Source organism: Miniopterus schreibersii (assembly GCF_964146895.1).
Source record: "Miniopterus schreibersii genome assembly, chromosome: 11".
Lineage (NCBI taxonomy): Eukaryota > Metazoa > Chordata > Mammalia > Chiroptera > Miniopteridae > Miniopterus > Miniopterus schreibersii.
Window position 1 is genome coordinate 22,135,879 of NC_138111.1, and position 19,260 is coordinate 22,155,138.

At 39.1% G+C, this 19,260-nt stretch overlaps 1 protein-coding gene across 2 annotated transcripts in view; it reads left to right on the top strand.

The window, feature by feature from the left end:
* GRIN3A (glutamate ionotropic receptor NMDA type subunit 3A) overlaps positions 1 to 19,260 on the top strand; it is a 125,924-nt gene that overhangs the window by 55,831 nt on the left and 50,833 nt on the right. For both annotated transcript variants that reach the window (XM_081151830.1, XM_081151831.1), the window contains exon 3: positions 2,782 to 3,829. In XM_081151830.1, coding sequence (XP_081007956.1) covers positions 2,782 to 3,829 — 1,048 coding nt within the window. The remainder of the gene's footprint in view (positions 1 to 2,781; positions 3,830 to 19,260) is intronic.

Genomic DNA, 19,260 nt, shown 5'->3' on the forward strand with positions numbered 1-19,260 from the left:
AATTTCCCAAATGGCTCTCCACTGCCTTCATAGTGGCCTAGGCTCGGAGCTGTTTGCCAACGCATGTGTCTGTCACCTCTGTAACTCTAGTGCTAAGAACGGGGCCTGGTGTGTGTATTGGTTCATCTTGCCAATAAAATTATTGCTGATTTTTCTTTTCCTTGCTCATCCAAGAAAAGACACGAGCAAGATCAAAATGAACATGGTAGAGTTTGATATAAACAAAAAGATTTCAGTCTTTTAATCTTTTGATTAACTATAGTGAGCATTGAAACTTTGCCTCATAGTGTCATTACGATGAAGAGCGTGAAGTGCGACTATAAAAGCTATCAATGAGATCATTTTAATTTACCCTCACCATAAAACTGAAAATAAAAGAGACAGAAATAATCTGTCATAACTAGAGATTCTCTGAGGCCTAGTTTCCCGGTGCCAGTTGCATAGGGAAATGAGCACTGTGGGCTGGGGAAATTGGAGACATTTCGATCCTGATTGATTTGCCTTTCTGTGACAAATGAATGCCTGAGACCGCTGAGCACTGTCCTTCAGCCATGACCATCTTGATGGGATTATCACTGATAAGCAGGAATTGTTTTACTGGAATGAGGGGGTTATGTAATCTCTGAAAGATTTCTGATGACTTCTAGTCCCTTCCTTTCTTACTTATTTATTAAATTTATTGGGGTGACATTGGCTAGTATGATCATCTACGTTTCAGATGCCTTCTTTTCTGAGATAATTTAAGTATATATTTATTCACTGGTAGTCTTTCAAGGGTTCATCCAGTTAAAAATCTATTATCATTAAGCCCCAATATTCTTTTTTTGTTTTTTTAATCTTCACCCTATGATATTTTTTTCATTGTTTTTCTGAGAGACTGGAAGGGGGAGAGAGAGAGAGAGAGAAACATTGATGTGAGAGAGACACATCGACTGGTTGCCCCCTGCGCACGCCTGACAGGGGCTGGGGATCAAGCCTGCAACCGAAGTACGTGCCCTTGCCCACAATCGAACCCAGGGTCCTTCAGTCCAAGGGCGGACACTCTAACCACTGAGCCAAACTGGCTAGGGCAAACCCTGATATTCTTAAAATAATGAAGGGCTCCTCTTTCTATAACTTTACTTCCCCAATCACTAAATTACCAAATGAAATTAACCTATTTATTACTAATCACTTTATCCAGCAAGTGGGGGAGAGGGGGGTTGTGTGTGTTTCTTAACAAATCTAAAAGTAGATTGCTCATCAGAAACACAATTGCAGTCACCCTTTCCTTATAGTACCTCGGTAATTATCCATTGATTAATCTGTATATTTTAATGATTTGGATCCCTACTTCTCTAAAGAAGCAGAAAACTGTTTTAAAATCTAAGATAACTGAGACTTCATTACTTGTTGCAAAATAGAACTCATTTTAAGTGTTTGAATCCCACTGGGGAGTGCTAACATGAATAATCGCCATTACATGCAATCTACCAAAATGAGTAGTTTCATCATTGCATTTAGCGATAGTAGCATCTTCGAATATGATTTACATTTATATCTCTAATGAAAATTAGTACATTCTTCACACTTTCTGATTTTTTTTATCTCCTTTCTGTGATAGCATAACTTCTTACTACTTGTATTTGCATGTGTAATTTACTGGGCAATGCTTGTGGCAGGCAATGGATGAATGTGTGGTGCTGAGAGCCTAGATTTATAGTATATGAATTCCTCAAAAACAGTCTTCTAAGGTACATCTCAATTTAATTCCTGTTCATTTGAAATGTGTTTTGAGTACCCTCTATGAGTTTATCATAATGTAGTACTTTGTGTCTGCAACTTGAGAAAATTATACTAAAAGACAAGAAAGTGACCTGGGGACAGCCTTGATTGAAAAAACTTGAATGATATTTAAAAACTACTACCATATCTAGAATAAATACTCTGGATATTTTATGTCAGATATTTTATGTCAGAAGGTGTGGTATGTGCTTTATGTGCGTTATTTCCAACCCATATTCGAGCATATTTATACTGACAGTGTCCTGGTTCATGGGGTTAGGAAGCAGTATATCATTCAGTTGGTGATTTTCCTTCTTTTGGCTTCTGGCAGAAGCTCTTTCTAGAGCCAGAGACAATTGTTCTCCTCTAATGACTTAGAGGGAGGGTAGCCCGAGGCTCTCGGCAGAACTGCAAATCTATTTATCATCTTCTTGTTCCATGGCTGACAGCCCACATGTAGCTTTAGCTGGCTTCATGGGGACAGATATGATGATTGTTTTCACTCTACCAAGAAAAAACACTGGTAACAAGATAGGGCAACTTTCTAGAATTATGAATGCAGTTGTTAAGCAATTATGAAAGTAGGTGTATACTTACCAAAACTTACTCCTCGCACCAAAAAATATTTATTGAGCTGATTTAGTAAATAAATCAAATGTAGTGACCACAAGAAATGAAACATGTTAAAGATGCTGAGAAACTCCACAGCTTGGAAATTACATAATTAGCAGTTTATAACAGAAAGCAGTTAATACCTCCCTTAACTAGGAATAAAGAAACTTGGAGTTAGACTAAGAGCCAAGCATCTAGCCTGGGTGTTAGAACCTGAAGGTAGGACCTCATTGTCTCAATGAGATAGAATTCTTCTCCTAGAAAGAGTCCAGCTTATTAATTCTTAAAGAAATTATAGGCAATGCCTTTTTTAAAGATTAGAGTTTCTTTTTACTAAGACAATGAAGTAAAAATGAGCATGGTTTCCTGTCTTCGGCTTCACCTCTCTTTCTTACTTTTTGCCAGGTTTCTAGCCAACACCACTTTTAGAGGCCTCAGTGGTTCCATCAAAGTAAAAGGTTCCTCTATCATCAGCTCAGAAAACAACTTTTTCATCTGGAATCTGCAGCATGACCCCATGGGAAAGCCAATGTGGACCCGCTTGGGCAGCTGGCAAGGGGGAAAGGTTGTCATGGACTATGGAATATGGCCAGAGCAGGCCCAGAGGCACAAAACCCACCTCCAACACCCAAGTAAGCTCCACTTGAGAGTGGTTACCCTGATCGAGCATCCGTTTGTCTTCACACGGGAGGTAGATGATGAAGGTCTGTGCCCTGCTGGCCAACTCTGCCTTGACCCCATGACTAATGACTCTTCCATATTGGACAGCCTTTTTAGTAGCCTCCATAGCAGTAATGATACAGTGCCCATCAAATTCAAGAAGTGCTGCTATGGATATTGCATTGATCTGCTGGAAAAGCTAGCAGAAGACATGAACTTTGACTTTGACCTCTATATTGTTGGAGATGGAAAATATGGAGCCTGGAAAAATGGGCACTGGACCGGACTGGTGGGTGATCTCCTGAGCGGGTCAGCCCACATGGCAGTCACTTCCTTCAGCATCAATACTGCTCGAAGCCAGGTGATAGATTTCACCAGTCCTTTCTTCTCCACCAGCTTGGGCATCTTAGTGAGGACCCGAGACACAGCAGCTCCCATTGGAGCCTTCATGTGGCCACTCCACTGGACGTTGTGGCTAGGGATTTTTGTGGCTCTGCACGTCACTGCCATCTTCCTCACTCTGTACGAATGGAAGAGCCCCTTTGGTATGACCCCCAAGGGGCGGAATAGGAATAAAGTCTTCTCCTTCTCTTCAGCCTTGAACGTCTGTTATGCCCTCTTGTTTGGCAGAACAGCAGCCATCAAACCCCCAAAATGCTGGACTGGAAGGTTTCTAATGAACCTTTGGGCCATTTTCTGTATGTTTTGCCTTTCTACATACACGGCAAACTTGGCTGCTGTCATGGTAGGAGAGAAGATCTATGAAGAGCTTTCTGGGATACACGACCCTAAGGTAACACTTCTGTTTTACTCTAGCTCTCTTTATCGCCCATTATAACTCCATATATTGTGTCTTTTGCTGTAGTATGTCCCGTTCTCTCATCTAACGCAAAATATTCTCAGCCATCTGTAGAGACTAGTCCAAAAATCTGTTGCCTCGTTGAATTAAATATTTTATTGTTATATTCAAAGAAACAAAAAGAGTGAAGGGATTCGGGGGTGATTGTTCTAGAGAAAGTCTTTCTGGTAGAAACATCTATTACACAGTTTTTCCTTGTATTATTTGACTGACAGAATGGCTATCTGGGAATATTCTTACAAAGTATATTCACCCAAAGCAGACTTCAAAATGGATTGTTACTCTTGGGAATTAATGGAAATAAATAGTAAGATCCATATTTTAAATGGTAAAGAATCTCTTTTCCACCATTAAAAAATAGTAAAATGGAGTGAACTAACATTTTATCATCAGCTCCCAAAGTCAAATGCTAGTGAACACGATGGTAATATAAGAAGGGGTGCTGAACTAACTGAGGTGGCAGGATGAGCTAAAACTGACAAATCGCAGAGGGAAGGCGGGGGTGGGTAGATAGAGAAAGATTCACCAAGAATTTATATGCGTAACCCACAGACACAAACAATAGTGTGGTGAAGGCCTGGGGGGTAGGTAGAAGGGGTCAATGGGAGGAAAAAAAAGGGGAGACATCTGTAATACTTTCAACAATAAAGATAAAATTTTTAAAAAAGAACAGGATGTCTTTATAGAGTAAGGAAAGCTGTATAGCTGCTCACCTTGGGTTGGGGGGAGGTCACCAACAGTTACATTACAATTGTCCAAGGACATTTAAGAAAATGTTATCTAATCTAGGCTGCCTTTTATAGCCTAGATATTTGACCCTAAATGTAGAAGGAAGGGGAAAGGTGGAGTTCCGGTAAACAGGTAAAGCAGTGGTGATTTTCACAATCAGAACCAAAGATTGCCAAAATAAGGTCACGATGCTATGCATGGTTTTAGGGATTTAAAAGAAAATCATAAGATAAACCACACACAGCAGTAAAACAGTTTTTAAGCAAAATAAACAATTATTCCATTCCCACTCCTCCAGAACAGAAAGGTGAAATTATAAACCTAACTCAGCCCACAACACAAGGTGAGTAGAACTGGACAAAATCAATTCTATTATAGCTAGAAAGTTCTTAATGAAGTGAGAGAAACCTGATTTAACTATTTTTAATTTGAGATAATAAATTAACTTCTGCTAAGGTTCCCAAAAATGTATATATCTTTCCTAGTGTCGTTTCTATGTTAAAGTCTCTCATTTAAAGGTTTTTGGGTGGGTATATATATATATATATATATATATATATATAGACATCTCGATTATTTGACTAAGCAATATTTGACTCAAAAAGTAAGATTTGTGATCTGGATTTATGCACAGTTCATCAGTGAATTGAGTCATGGCTGCATAAGTATCTGTAATCACGATATCAGATAACTTGCAATGAATATAATAGGTCCATTTTTGTTCCTGATCATAAACTGCTTAGCATGCTGGATATACATTTAACACAATTAATAAAACTGTAAAGAGTTAAGAATGTGAACATTTCATCACCATTTTAGTGCTGAGATTCACTTGCTTCAACCAACCACGTTGAATCAGAGATAAAATTAAAAGCACAAGGCTATGCAGGACAGACCAATTTGTGATTCAGTGCGTGTTGCAGGACCCCAGGCAGGCTAGAATCCTTTTTTTTTTCTTTTTCCTGACCCGGTCAGAGGGAAGAAATAACCTTTTTGCTGGCTGCTGTTACAGATAACCCCAAGGGGCAGAGACTGGCTGCTGTGCAAATGAAATTCAAGAGGATGGTTCTATCCTCACTTAACTATTTTTGTCAGAATAATTTATTCTACACTAAAAGTAATATATGTAGCTTCTCGTGGCCTCCCATCGACTCTTCTGGGAGGCGAGCTCCATGCTTCAAAGCAGGTGGGCTCTTGAAGCATGAGCTCATGAAAGAAAGAATCTATGAGTGATATATTTAAGAGAGATGATATAGATATTTCTCTGACAAAAATCTAGCACTATTCATTATAAGCAATGCAGAAAATAGAGTAGAGAGATGGGAACAAGCACCCATTCCTCATCTTAAAGCCATTTCCTCTTAGCATTGTGAGATGATTGACAGGTGATAGAAACTGCGGTATTATTTTTATCCAACAAGATCTTCACGTGGGTCTATGATCTAAGGTATAGACCTGGGCATTCTTAGAACCTTCCAGCCATGGACATCCAATCTGCTGAGATATAAGACAAGATGAAAACAAATCAGTTCATGAATTACAAAGTACATTGAAAAATAAAACCGTACCTCCCCTCTTGGTGTTGAATTGGCCCAACTGAAAGGATACCTGAACATCTGAAATGAGCTATTTGCTCATTTTAATGGACTTTCTAATTCTTCTTTTCCAGCTTCTCACATAAAATGCCCCCTTTAGCTCTATTCTCTAACATTTTTTAAAATGTCAACTCCTTAGAGAGAGGCTAGTGTCATTTTTGTACAGGCAAATTATGGTGCTGCTTTAGGAAAACAGTCCTAGTGAACTTTAAAGTAAACATTTAAAATTAAATAGACCTGCTGTGAAGGCAAGAGCAGGCTTTAACCAGAAATATTAAAGTAAAGGACATTTGCATAACCCTAGCAGGACATAAGCATTTCCTCAAATAATAAAGACCACCTTTATTGATCTTCATGTAACAGCATGCGGCTGCCTCATAAAACATAGGGATTCATATAGTAAAAGCCGGCCTTGAAGAAGGGAGGGAGGCCAGAACTCCGAGGCAGGCAAGGCACTGAAGACAGAGTTTGAGGTCAGGAGAAAGGAAACAGAGCTACGCCAAGCCACTCATTCTTTCTTTCTTTAATTCATCCAAAAACAACAACTTCTGTTCCAGGCACCATGCTAGGTGGCTGGGTGTGAATTAAGTAGTGAGCAAAACAGACACTGTCCTTGCAACGTGGAGTTTAGTGGGAAAGAAAGACATTTATCAGGGGAGCCCATAAACCAGCTAACGAATTAAACGGTGGTAACTTACTGTAAGGGGAAAAGACCACAGAATCAGAGGGCCCCACGGGAGACCTGATCTGGTGGGGATCGGGGAAGCGTCCCCCACTCAGGCTCCTTCCATGTAAAGAAAGCACCTCAGGCTGAGACCTGCAGGATGTAAATGGGCTAATGGGAGAGGGGGTGCTAGGAGAAGAGCACCTCAGGGTGACGGCATGTGCAGAAGCCCTGAGAGTGCAGGAAGAGGGGTGCCGTTGTGGTCACCCCATCACTGGAAAGCCAGGAAAAGGAAACGAGAGTAAGACACATAATAAGATAGTGGGTTTCGATCACCAGGCGTTCTAGAGAGAAAATTTCTCAAAAGAAGAAAAATCCAAGAAATGCTATAGTTTGAAAAGGCACCTCCCATGGGCTCCATGTGCTTCCAGATCAAACTCATAATGGGGGGAACGTCCAATCGCTCTAGCAGCGAAAATTCATAACAGGCCAGGAAAGCAGCCTCTGTAGGAATTGTGCTAAAGCGATCTTTAACCTACAAACGTAAAAGATGATTTGAATAAAATATCGAATGTGCTGATGGTGGCACACATCTTGTCAACATACTAATATACTAACATTTCAATATACTATTGAGTTATAGTTCAATGAAGCTCTTTTAATTATAAGCAGACAAACACACTGCCATCTTACCAAATTGAAATAGTGAATATTTAAAGATGTCAAAGTTTCCCTTAGTTTATAGGCATAAAGCAAGTCCAATCAAAATCCCAAAGGGCTTTTGTTTGCTTGTTGCTTAATCTTCTAAAAAGAATGTATTGAAGTTAATATAAAAAATAGAAGATTCGAGGAATTTGATGTTGAAAAACTTAATACTAGTAAAACTAACGGAAAAGCTAATACTCATTAACCACTCCCATATGCCAGACACTGGTAAACGACATTAATATAGTATATCCCCCATTCAGTAGTCATGGAAATGAAAATAATCCAAGGGAGGCAACTTATTAAAAAACACACAAAATAACAAAAATAGTTAAAAGTCTTGTGAGGTTTTAATACCAATCTTAATTCTATTTATCCTGAACAGTTACTCTCCCCTGTCACCCTCTTTCTCATTGTCAGTGTGAACTTGGTAAATGGCAAGATTCTCTTTTTGGGCTAATATCTGGAGGGCTTGGAGGCAACTTTCTTGCCTACTAATAGCAGATTTATTGTCAATGGTGTATGTAATGTAAGCCTCATTCCTGGCTTTGTGTTGTTTCTTTTTCTACTTCAACCTATTTTAATTTATGCTATTCTGCATTTAGTGACCTTTAAGCTGCCTTAAATCCTTTCATGAAGAGAGCAAGGTACATATTAAATAGTGTTAAAATCAAATAATAAAGAATATTAACAGCAATTCAGAAAAAAAAATAAAATTGACCAAGAAATATAAAAATGTTAAGCCTTACTTGTAATCAAAGACATTCTAACGGAGACAGTGATGAAATGATATATTTACCTATCAAATTAGGAATCTTTAACTGATAGTTCTCAACCCTGGTGGAAGCACATTAAGACTGGCACCAGCATACACTGCTACTGGGAGGGTGAGTTGGCACGATATCTTCATAGATCAACTTGGCCATTTGTTTCAAGAGCCTTAAAAGGGTTCATGCCCTTTCAGCCTTGACTTTCACTTCTAGGAATCTGTCCAAAGGAAAGAATCTATGAACAACAATTTATTGCAAAGATTTGCTCCTGTCTTACTCAAAATAGCAAAAACTTGAAAATCGGGTAAATGGCCAACAGTCGCACAATCAATACATTGTATTATTCCTATGTGCTATAAAACTGTAGCCAGTAGAGATGATTAGGAAGAGTTTTAAAATGTCAAAAAATCAAAATAGCATGTTAAGTAAAAAGTTAGGATACGAAAGCGTATCTATATTTCAGATTTTGTAATACGCATAGGCATGTGCTATAAAGAGAGGTGGCTAGAAGGATATGTAACAGTGCTAACAACATTGACATCCAAGCACTGTAATTGCGGGAAATACATATTTTTATTATCTCCATTGCATATTTCCTGCAATGTCCATGTATTATTTATGTAATGAGAAAATGCATAACGAGCCAAGTAAGAATGAGAAAAATTGAGACATGAGACAATAGTCACAGCAGCAGTGTTTGCTCCACGGGCACTGTCGCTGTCCACAGCCTTTAAAGTCTCGGAAGGGTGAATCCTCAATGAACAGCATTCCCATAGTAAAACGTCTGCATCTTAAAGAGCCTGTGCTTTCCGCAGAGACTTTCCGAAGCAAGTTTTTATTCGCACCCAGTTCATCCCTTTCCTAGGATTTAATAGAGCCTGAAGTTGTCGTGGTATCTCTTTGCTTACTTGGTAGTTGTCCCCCAGTGTTTTGCTCATCACTGGATCTGCGCAGTGTTGGGTGAACAGTAAATATTCTGTAAATGTGGTTCAGTTAATAAGTGGGTGAAAAATGGCAGCATTGTTGGAATAGGGGTATAACCCTCTGCAGGGATTACTTTGAAATCAATGCCTTTGATAAGACTTTTCATAACCAGTCTCATGCTTGGTGCTATGGGATAAATAGAAGGAAAGCTCCAGGAAGGAGCACTGCACTATGACTCAAAGGGCAAAGTCCCCGTGTTGGACAGATCTACGTTTAATGTATCATAGGTTAGTTGCATGAAGTCTAGCAAGCTACTTCTCATGGCCTCTACGGCCTTCCCTGAGAGCATTCCAGAAGATAATGGATGTGAAATATCTAACTGAAGTTCTGATTCCATTCGCCACTCAATTATAAACTTCATGAGAGTGGAGACCAGATCTCTCTTATGCACCTGTATCCCTAGAGTCCAAGCAGATGACAACCGCTCGTTTAGGTAAGTGTTGGGTAAATAATGGGCTTGGCCATGAGGCCAAGCCTAGTTGTCCTGTAGGATAGAGGCGGAGGGCAGGAGCACTGCTCAATTGAAATTGGATGTGTACCCAGTTGAGTTCCAAATTACATCCAAGAGTGAGCAGGAGTGTTTGAGCCTTGAGATCGATATAATCAGATTATCAAAGCAAAGAAAACCTAAGACCATGATGCCTGTCTCTGAGCCAAGGGTCAGAGGTGCAGGATCCTTGAATGGGAGCGTGAAAGAGATGACACTGCCCCGGCCTGGGTGACTCTCAGTCCCCAGCGGCAGATTGTGGAGTGAGGTCAGAAACAGTTAGTGGTTCAGTAAGGATGAGGCACACAGTACAGTTATTCGGAGTCCTGAATGTTCTTCAAGGAACTTTAGGAAAACCATCTAGACTGAGCCAATTCAGGTTGATAAATGGAAAACTTGAACAAATGAGCATATGATCTGTTTATTTCCTTATCTATATCCACAATAATTTTAAGATGGTTCTTTATAGAATTTTTAAAATAACTGCAGCTTTATTACTTTCAAATAGTTACCCTAATTCATACTAACTGCGGCAAAGTGTTTTCAATTAGATACCCCTGCTGGGTTTGCTTTAATGAATGTCTAAGTGCACTTCCTTCATTTGAATACAAACAGGGAATGTGCCAAATTTTTGCAAACCTTTCTCTAAAAGTAGGGGGAGATAGACATAAAACTTTGTTTACATTATTAACCTGCTTAACAAGCACTCGATACTTAGATGCTTTCTATACCAATGAATATGTCATAGATATCTTTAAATAGTCACATCTATCTTATGTAATTATAAACAGTTATCCATATACATGTCTATGGACTGTATGTTCACATACATTTATATTACTTTAGAAGTTAATGTAGGTTAATGGACTCACTCACTTGTAATTTGGGAGAACTAAGTTACTCTAGGCCACTCTTGGACAGAAGGTAGAAATCACCTGGCTACACCCTCCAACTGCAAGTGAGGGATGCCCCCACCCTCTACGTCTATAACTCTGGACTCCTCTTGGCCACCTCTGCTTGGCCTAACAATTATTCAAAACATTCAAAACCATCCTCACACTAGATGCTATGGAATGGATAGAAAGAGAGCCCAGTAGGGGGCGATGTACTGTGGGCAGATAGATATTTGATGCAATTTAGGTTCGGTGGTTTGCCCCATGAAGAATCTCATTTCGTGCTCAATAAATATCTATGTGTGTCTGAAGAAGTTGCAGACAGTCCCCCAAAGGACCTCTTTTTATGTCTATGATGCATATTTTAGCTCCACACACAGTATGATTTAAGGTGAATGTTGGATTTTTATGATTGAGCCTCAACTTGACATTTTGATCCTTAATCAGATCAGGAACTAGCATAATCTAGCCACCAGTGTATCCACTGGCAAGTCAGGAAGCCGGACAGTGAGTTCAGCTCTATTATTAACTCAGTCTGGGAAATTCAGCCAGTTAGGGCTCAGTTTTCCCAGTTGGTACTGCATGCAAGCCTGCTCTAACCAATTACACAGATATATATAATGTTATTTATAACTTAAGTTCAGAAAGACATTTTATCAGACCCATTAATATTTTTCAAACTCAAGAAATGCACTTACCATGGCATTTTATCAGGAAGCTGCTGCCTAAAAAATGCCAAGTGACAGAAAATTTTAACAGTGCCAACCCAAACACAACCTATGAGTGTTTCCTTAAATTATATTTGCACTAAAGTTTCCCCCACATGTGATCTGAAGAAATATAATTAATAGAGGTGAATCTATTGGCAAACAAGAATGTAAATGAATGTAGATATATAAATATGCACATCTCCTGTGGTTTATGTGTTTAAAATGGTGATCAATCAACATCCTGAAGGCCCTACATGAACTATATAACTTCAGAAGACCACAGATATAATTTCAGTAACAGGAACTGAAAATATCAATGTCAGTAAATAATAATAATAACATTTATTGGATACCTTCCATGTTTGAGGGACTATGCTAACTGCTTTATATGGATTTTTCTCATTTAAACTTTATTGCATCCATACACACAAGGAAACAGGGCTAAAAGCATTTATATACCTTGTCCAAGGCCATATAACTAATCAATGGTAGAGACAGGCTTCATACCCAACAATATCTGGCTGTAAATTATTTTATATTCCGTGTTTTATTTACACATGCAGTGAGAATGTCCTCTGCAGCCTCATTTATTCCATCCAGCCCTTTCCCCACCCTTGTACTTAGTCTGAGAAAGCTGCTCACACACAAAGATTCAAGGACAGAGACTGCTGCTGAGGCTGTGACATTGGATTTGTGCACACTCAGTATATGCCTGAGGATGAGATGAAGAAGTGAGACACAGAGTGTTGCAGCAAGAATATGCCCTTCTGGGTACTTCCAAAACTAAGAGAAAGGAGCAATTTATCTTCATAGTGTCTTCCAGCCACCACCACAGTGGCACACTGTCACAGTCTCAGGCGATGCCCTGCTCCCTTGCCACCACTCCCTGTGAAAGGGCAGCTTCTCCTGGCTTGCATTTAGAAATCTCCAAATGAAGCTGTCGTATCTGAGTATGAACTGGTCCTAATCCATCTCCCCAGTATTAAATCCCTCAAGCTGTTACTCCATTCCACCTTCAGCACTACCCAACTCTCTTTGAATTTTGTTCAAAGAGAACAGAGACAGAACAGTCTCCGTTCATCAGGATATAGTTTATGCTGTGGGAAAGCTAGAAATAATCTACAGTCATGAAGAGGAGCGTGGTTAAAGTAGGGTGCATTCCTTCATTGGAACATAATGTTATTAAGAGAGAGAAAATAAAGTAGATATATATTATCAAGTAAAAAAAGTGGATTATGCAAAATATAAAATAGAATAGTATGTGAAAACATTCTACAAACATTTTTGGTTTTACTGAATTGGCAATCATGTAAAAGGGCTGCTCACCACTAGAAAACATGATATCAGGGACACCTCAAAATCTTCTTGCCACAGGTCCTGAAGTTCTCCCAACAGCCATTTCTTTGTGTTAAGAAATTTTTCTCCAGAAGGCCCCTAAATATACTGCATATGTTTCAAGACATTCTCTGAAAGTTAGTTACCTATATGGATTATTAATTTAGACTAGATGATTCTGCTTACAGACCTTTCTGTACCACTGGACATTTTCATGTATTTTAGAGGAAAGATACCAACCATCAGATTTGAAGAAGAGGAGACCAAAGGAGGAGGCAGCCAGCAGAGCCTCCTGCCAAGATTCAGCCTCCTCTCACTCTCTACTTCCCATAGCTGAGGCCACTTCTCCCTCACGGTCAGGCATAGCACCCTTCCTTACCTTTCCCTGAGCCAGGCTCAGGAACTAATCCTAGTCTTTTTCAGGGAGAATTTAACCTGCTCTGTCCAGGTCCTTTCAGAAGTGTGGTCCAAGAACCAGCAGTTTTAGCATCTCCAGGAGCATGTTAGGCATGCAGAACCTCAGGCCCAGCTCCAAACCTACTGAACCAGAATCTGCATTTTCACCAGATTCCTGCATGCTTCATTTATACAAGACTCTTGGAGAGGCAGTGCCATAGGTCATTTCCCACATGGCCCAGCATCAGGTCACTCTGCCACTGGCCCCATTCTTACCTTGACCCTTGAATGAGTGACATGTTCCAGAATTAAACTTTACCTCCATCGTATAATTGGCGCCCTGCCCTATTAACAAGTTCAAGGTTTCAGTGACTTTTATACTGTGATTCTGCTTAGCTCTGCTCCTCTCCCAGCATCTTGGAGATGCTTTGACTCAGAGCCACAGCTTGCCAGCTACAATTTTAACCCAACTGCTAAAAAACTTGGCTAATGGACCTGAACAATTTAGTTCACTGACCACCCATAATTCTCCCTACCCCACTGTCAATCTGATCTCTATTACTTCTGTGCCTTCTAGTCAAACCAGCAACATACCAGTTCATTTTCTGAAGAATTTCAGCAAAAAATCCCTGGTGCTTCTCACTGCTTCACCCTCAATGCAAACAAGTTCTCCCCCTGTGTTGCTCTGTAAGCCTTTTTACTGGTAACCAGTTTTTCAGCTTCTCCTTTGAGCCAGTATTAACCCATTTCTCATTCTGCTCTTCACGTGCCATAAATGACTTAACAAATCATTGCATCCAGCTTGCCTGGAGGAATGCAAGTGCTGCCCTATACTCACCCGTTACCATCACACGCTCTTGCGCAGGTTCTTGTCTACAGCCAAGTGCTGAAGGAAGGGAAAAAAGTATTACACAGAGGAAATACAAGCTCTGATCCTGACCCTGTGATTTTTCTTTTCATTTTTTACATGCTTTTAGAAAATTTGCTTCACTAATACGACAGTGACACAAACCGTTTGTAAAGCACTCCATTACTTCCCAGTGCTTTCAGTCCAGCGCCCCAGTTCATGCTCTACATCTGGTGGCAGAAAACGCAGTTCACAGGAGAGAAGACTGAGGCTCAGAGAAGTTAAGTGACTTTTCCAAAGTTCAGGTTGATGCTTAAACCCAAGCTCCCTAATTTCAGATCCATCACAATTTCAATACAATGTGTTTCCTCGCATTAAACTATACTAAAAATCTTTCTAAGCATTCAAGGGGAAGAATGCTCATGGCCCCCAAAGCTTTGCTCAGCATTTCAGGAAGGTAATTTGAGAAAAATAATTATCAGAACAAATAAGAAATTCATATTAAGTTCATTTAATTACTGCTCGATGTGCACCTGGAACTTGTGAATTACCTTAGGTTTTTAGATGGTTCAGCCTCTCAGGAAGCTGAATATTTTGCAGGCCAAATATAAAATCAAGCAGCCAATGTACTGAGAGCCAAGCTTAAATCCAAAAGTGCAGAATATATTTTGCTTTGTGTCATATACCACATGACTAATAGGCAGCAAGGGCTTTCAGGGTTATAATTTTAGCCTGAGGTTCTGGTAACTACACAAAACCCTTGAGTGGTTTATGATATCATCAGGTGAAATTATATCTCCCCTTGGGCAAAAGTTGTTGAAATGCTCTCAACCATTGAGAGCTGTGACTAGCCTGTCCTTTATGCCAATTATAGGAAAAACTATATTAAATGCCTAGTCATTTCGACAAATGACTTTTAAACATACAAATTCTTTTTTTAAATGAAAATGGCAGGCGGGCGATTCACTTATGGATCCATTCCATAAATATGTGTAAGTCACCATATACCTACCACTAAGATAAGGGCTGGGGTTTCAACGACAGACAAGTCAGATCTCTAACCAAAGTTCAGGCTGATACCAATGGAAAAGCCAAGAAAAAGTTACTGATCATACAAGTCATCTCTCAACAATATTTCAGTATCATTTCAAACAATTAAATTATTATATTTTCAATAATAATACAGTTTTTATTGTATGACACATTGCAATAGACATAATATCTTCTCGTTTTAGTGACTAGGTACACTGACAGTAGAGTTTTAACATAGCTAAATATAAATAAATGATCTAAAGTCATACCCATAAAATAAAAAATAGACACAAGATTATGTTTCAGAATTTGAAACTACATCAATAATAGGTGGAAGGAAGAAAACCAATTAGAGACACAAACCAACAGAACAAAAGACTTACTTAAATACGTGCCCCACATTCTAAATAAAGATCCTGAGACAGAGGCAGAATTGCTTTTGGGTTTATGATATCTATTAGTAATTCTGTTCCCCAAAAGTAGGTTTCATTAAGAAAATGACACGTTTAGAAAAAGTCTTAATAATGTGCCATTTATAAGAGACACACTTAAAGCAGATCTAAGCTAAAAAAAATTAAAAGCTTGAATAATATAGTTAAAAATTATATAGAAATTATTTTAAAATGTGTTTTGTCACTTCAGAGTTCATCATAAATTCAAAAATCATAAAAGTTACCAAAATATGTATTTCCTCTCCGAAAGCTGTGTGCAAATGAAACTGAAAGCAATGAAATATAGTCTAACCATTTTTGCATTAAATACTATAATTTAGTCACATACAGAAAGAATCTAGCCTTTGGGAATTATAATTTTTTTACAATCTTGCTTAGACGTCATTCTTGAGACGTGTGGCATATAGTGACGGAAGTTTTAATAACCACTCATACTTGAAATTTTTATGTGTTAATAATACTTGGAGTAAAAAAGAACAGTGTTTTCCAAATGCAAGCAGCTAAAAAATACTTGGAGACATTTGTGCAAATTTTTTGTTTTTGAAAATCACCTTGGGCTGAGTCAAACCATGGAAAATTTTAGCTCAAAGAAAAAGTATTCCTCCCCCCATCCAAAAAAAAAATGACGAGGATGGGAAAGCAGGATTATAATGGAAGTTGTCTTGCAACATTAACTGCAATGCTCATTCCCTTAAAAGGCATAACTCATGGCTGTTCCAGAGCCTCTTTCTTTCAGCAATTATGCATATTAGAGGAAAGTTTGAATACATAAAAATGAAATGCTGATAGAAAACCAAGCCTTATAAAAGGCAAGTTTACTTGACTAGTTTGCACTGAAGGTAAATATAAATACTAACTAGCCTGCCCAAGCGCCAGGTATCCCTGGTCCACGGGGTGGGGAAAGCATGAAACTGCAGTCACAGGGCAGGGCACAGGGCCTGCTGCCCGGGGCCCCCCATCGGCCCACTGGCGGCTGGTCCATCACTAGGGGACAGCTCTCTGGCTTTCCTGGGAATTCGATGCACAAGTTGCTCTTCTAAACTGACAGCTGCTACACAGGATACTCGAAATAGCTCTTCTCGCCCTCTTTCCCTCTTCTCCCTGTCTCCTTCTGAGGTCCACGGGGTGACATGGAAAGCATGTGGCCCATGCCATTTCCATCATCCCTGTACTCTCAGAACCTAGTACAGAGTCTGGCACTTACTTAGCATTAGCTGGAAGAAAAAAAGAAAGACCCCGAAGTCCTGTTTCACCTCAGAAAACTTGTGTTTGGTCTTGTCTCTGCTCCACGGGGGGCTTTGTGATCCTGGGCAAGGTACTTAAACTCTATGGATCCGATGTCTCACCTAGGAAATAGAAATGAAAATAGCACCCGCTCAGAGCCCTGCCCTTAGGCAGTTATGAGGCAATGGGTATAAATTGCCTGAGCACAGTGATTGGCCTGAATCAGTGTTCTGTAATCACTTGTTCAGTCTGTTGTAGAATGGTAGGTGACCGTAATCCCCGAGTAATAGGTGACCCGATGAGTGATGGACAGATAATACCTAAGATAAGGGCTGAGGATCCTCTCTAGTTATTTTCCTCATACTTCTAACAATAGGCCAAGACCAGATGCATCCTTGGCTTCTCCGGGAAGAATTACAGCCAACAATAATGGCAGTCAGGATTTATGCTTGGACATATATCTTGAAAACGAAGCCTGCGACCATTTTTAAATGGGAATTCTCAGAAGAAGCCCAGAAGTATTACCAAGGAATATGAAATTTATTTGTATAATTTACAGACTTATACTAACCCTCCAGGCAAGTGGCATAAATTTTAAAATCTCAAAGGAAGACACCACACACACACACACACACTCACACACTCATTGTGCCCTCCATTATCAGAATAATAAATCAGCCAGCAAGTTCTGCTCTGTACCTAGAGTCTACGGAAGATGAACGATGAACACAGTTGCATCCTCAGAAATGTACGATTAAGATGAAAGCTCTGCAGTAAAACCAAGAAAGGAAGTGTGTTCGCCCTGAAATGCCCAGTGAGGATGCTGGTACCCTGACTGCCCGTCAAACTCGGCCCCTTAGGCAGTGAGGCGAGCTCAGTAATGCTCATGGAGCCACCAAAATACCAGTAGTGGCTGCCCCCAGCATCGGGGAAGAAAAGAGATACTATAATGGTTATGCAGTAAAACTTCTGATTGTATTTTACAGTGAGACTCATGTATTACTTATGACATTAAATAAATGAACATGTTTTTGAAGATTTTTCGTAAAGTGAAACTAGTTAAGTTTTTTCCATAATTTCCTTTTCAACAGCTCAAACATGGATCTGATCTTCAGGGTTGCTTCTGTTCTGTTTTCATTCTTAAACATCTGTATATTTATAGGTTTTTAAAACTTACTGTATTTTTATTTACAGTATTCATGCAATCTCAAAAGCCCAGGAAACTAGGTTATGATCCCACCTTTTCCATAATCAAGTCTTTGGCCTCAGAGAAGTCACTTAACCTCATTCCACTCTGGTTTCTTATGGGCAAATTCAGGGTTATGAATTAAATCATTCAAACATAACCGGGTCTAACACTCTCTGATTCTGGAAAGCAAATGGTCCATTTGCAAATGAGCCAACTTGAAATAAGTCAGTCAGAGAAAGACAAATACTGAATGGTTTTATTTATATGTGAAATCTAAATAACAAACAAGCAAAACAAAACAAAAACAGACTCGTAGAAACAGAGACCAAGGGGTGATTGCCAGAGGGAAGGGGTGAGGGGACTGGTGAAAAGGGGAAAGGGAATGTAATCAATTATATTGTAGTGAATTTGCACCGTGACAAATGATCACTAGAAATAGTGGAGTGATCACATTGTCAGGTATAAAAATGTCAAATCACTATTTTACACCTGAAACTAATATAACCAACATAAGATTGTATACCAACTATACTTAAGTTACAAAAGCATAAGAATATGAACAAAAAAGAGGAAGATTTATGTAACAGATGATTTTAAAACAATCAAAAAGCTTCCACTTAACCCAGGTGCCCATTAACAGACAAGCGGATAAAAAAGTTGTGGTACATATATACTCTGGAGTATTACTCTGACATAAAAAAGAATGAAATGAATGAAATCTTACGCTTTGCAACAGCATGGATGGACCTAGAGGATACTATGCTCAGTGAAATAAGTCAGTCAAAGAAAGACAAATACCATATGATTTCACTTATATGTAGAATCTAAAGAACAAAATAAATGGACAAACAAAATAGAAACAGACTCACAGATACAGAGAACTGATTGACGGTTGCCACAGAGGAGGGGCTTAGGTGAAAAAAGTGAAGGGATTAAGAAGTACAGATTGGCAGTTATAAAACAGTCACAGGAATGTAAAGCACAGCATCGGAAATATAGTCGATAATACTGTAATAACTATGATGGTGCCAGGTGGGTACTGGAAATATCAGGGGCATCACTGTGTAAAGTATGTAGTTGTCTCACCACCATGCTGTACACCTGAAACTAATACAAAATAACATTGACTCTCAACTGTAATTGAAAAATAAAAATATTTAAAATAGCTTCCACTTACAATTACTTTTTTATACCAATCAGATACATTTAACTTCTTTTTTAAAAAATGCACACTTTTAAACTCAGCATAAATTAGTTAACATCATGAGTTTCTAGTTCTGAGTCAACTTTCACTGTTTCTTTCCCTGCACTGTGGGTGTGTTCATCACACTTGCTGAGTAAGTATTTACTGCT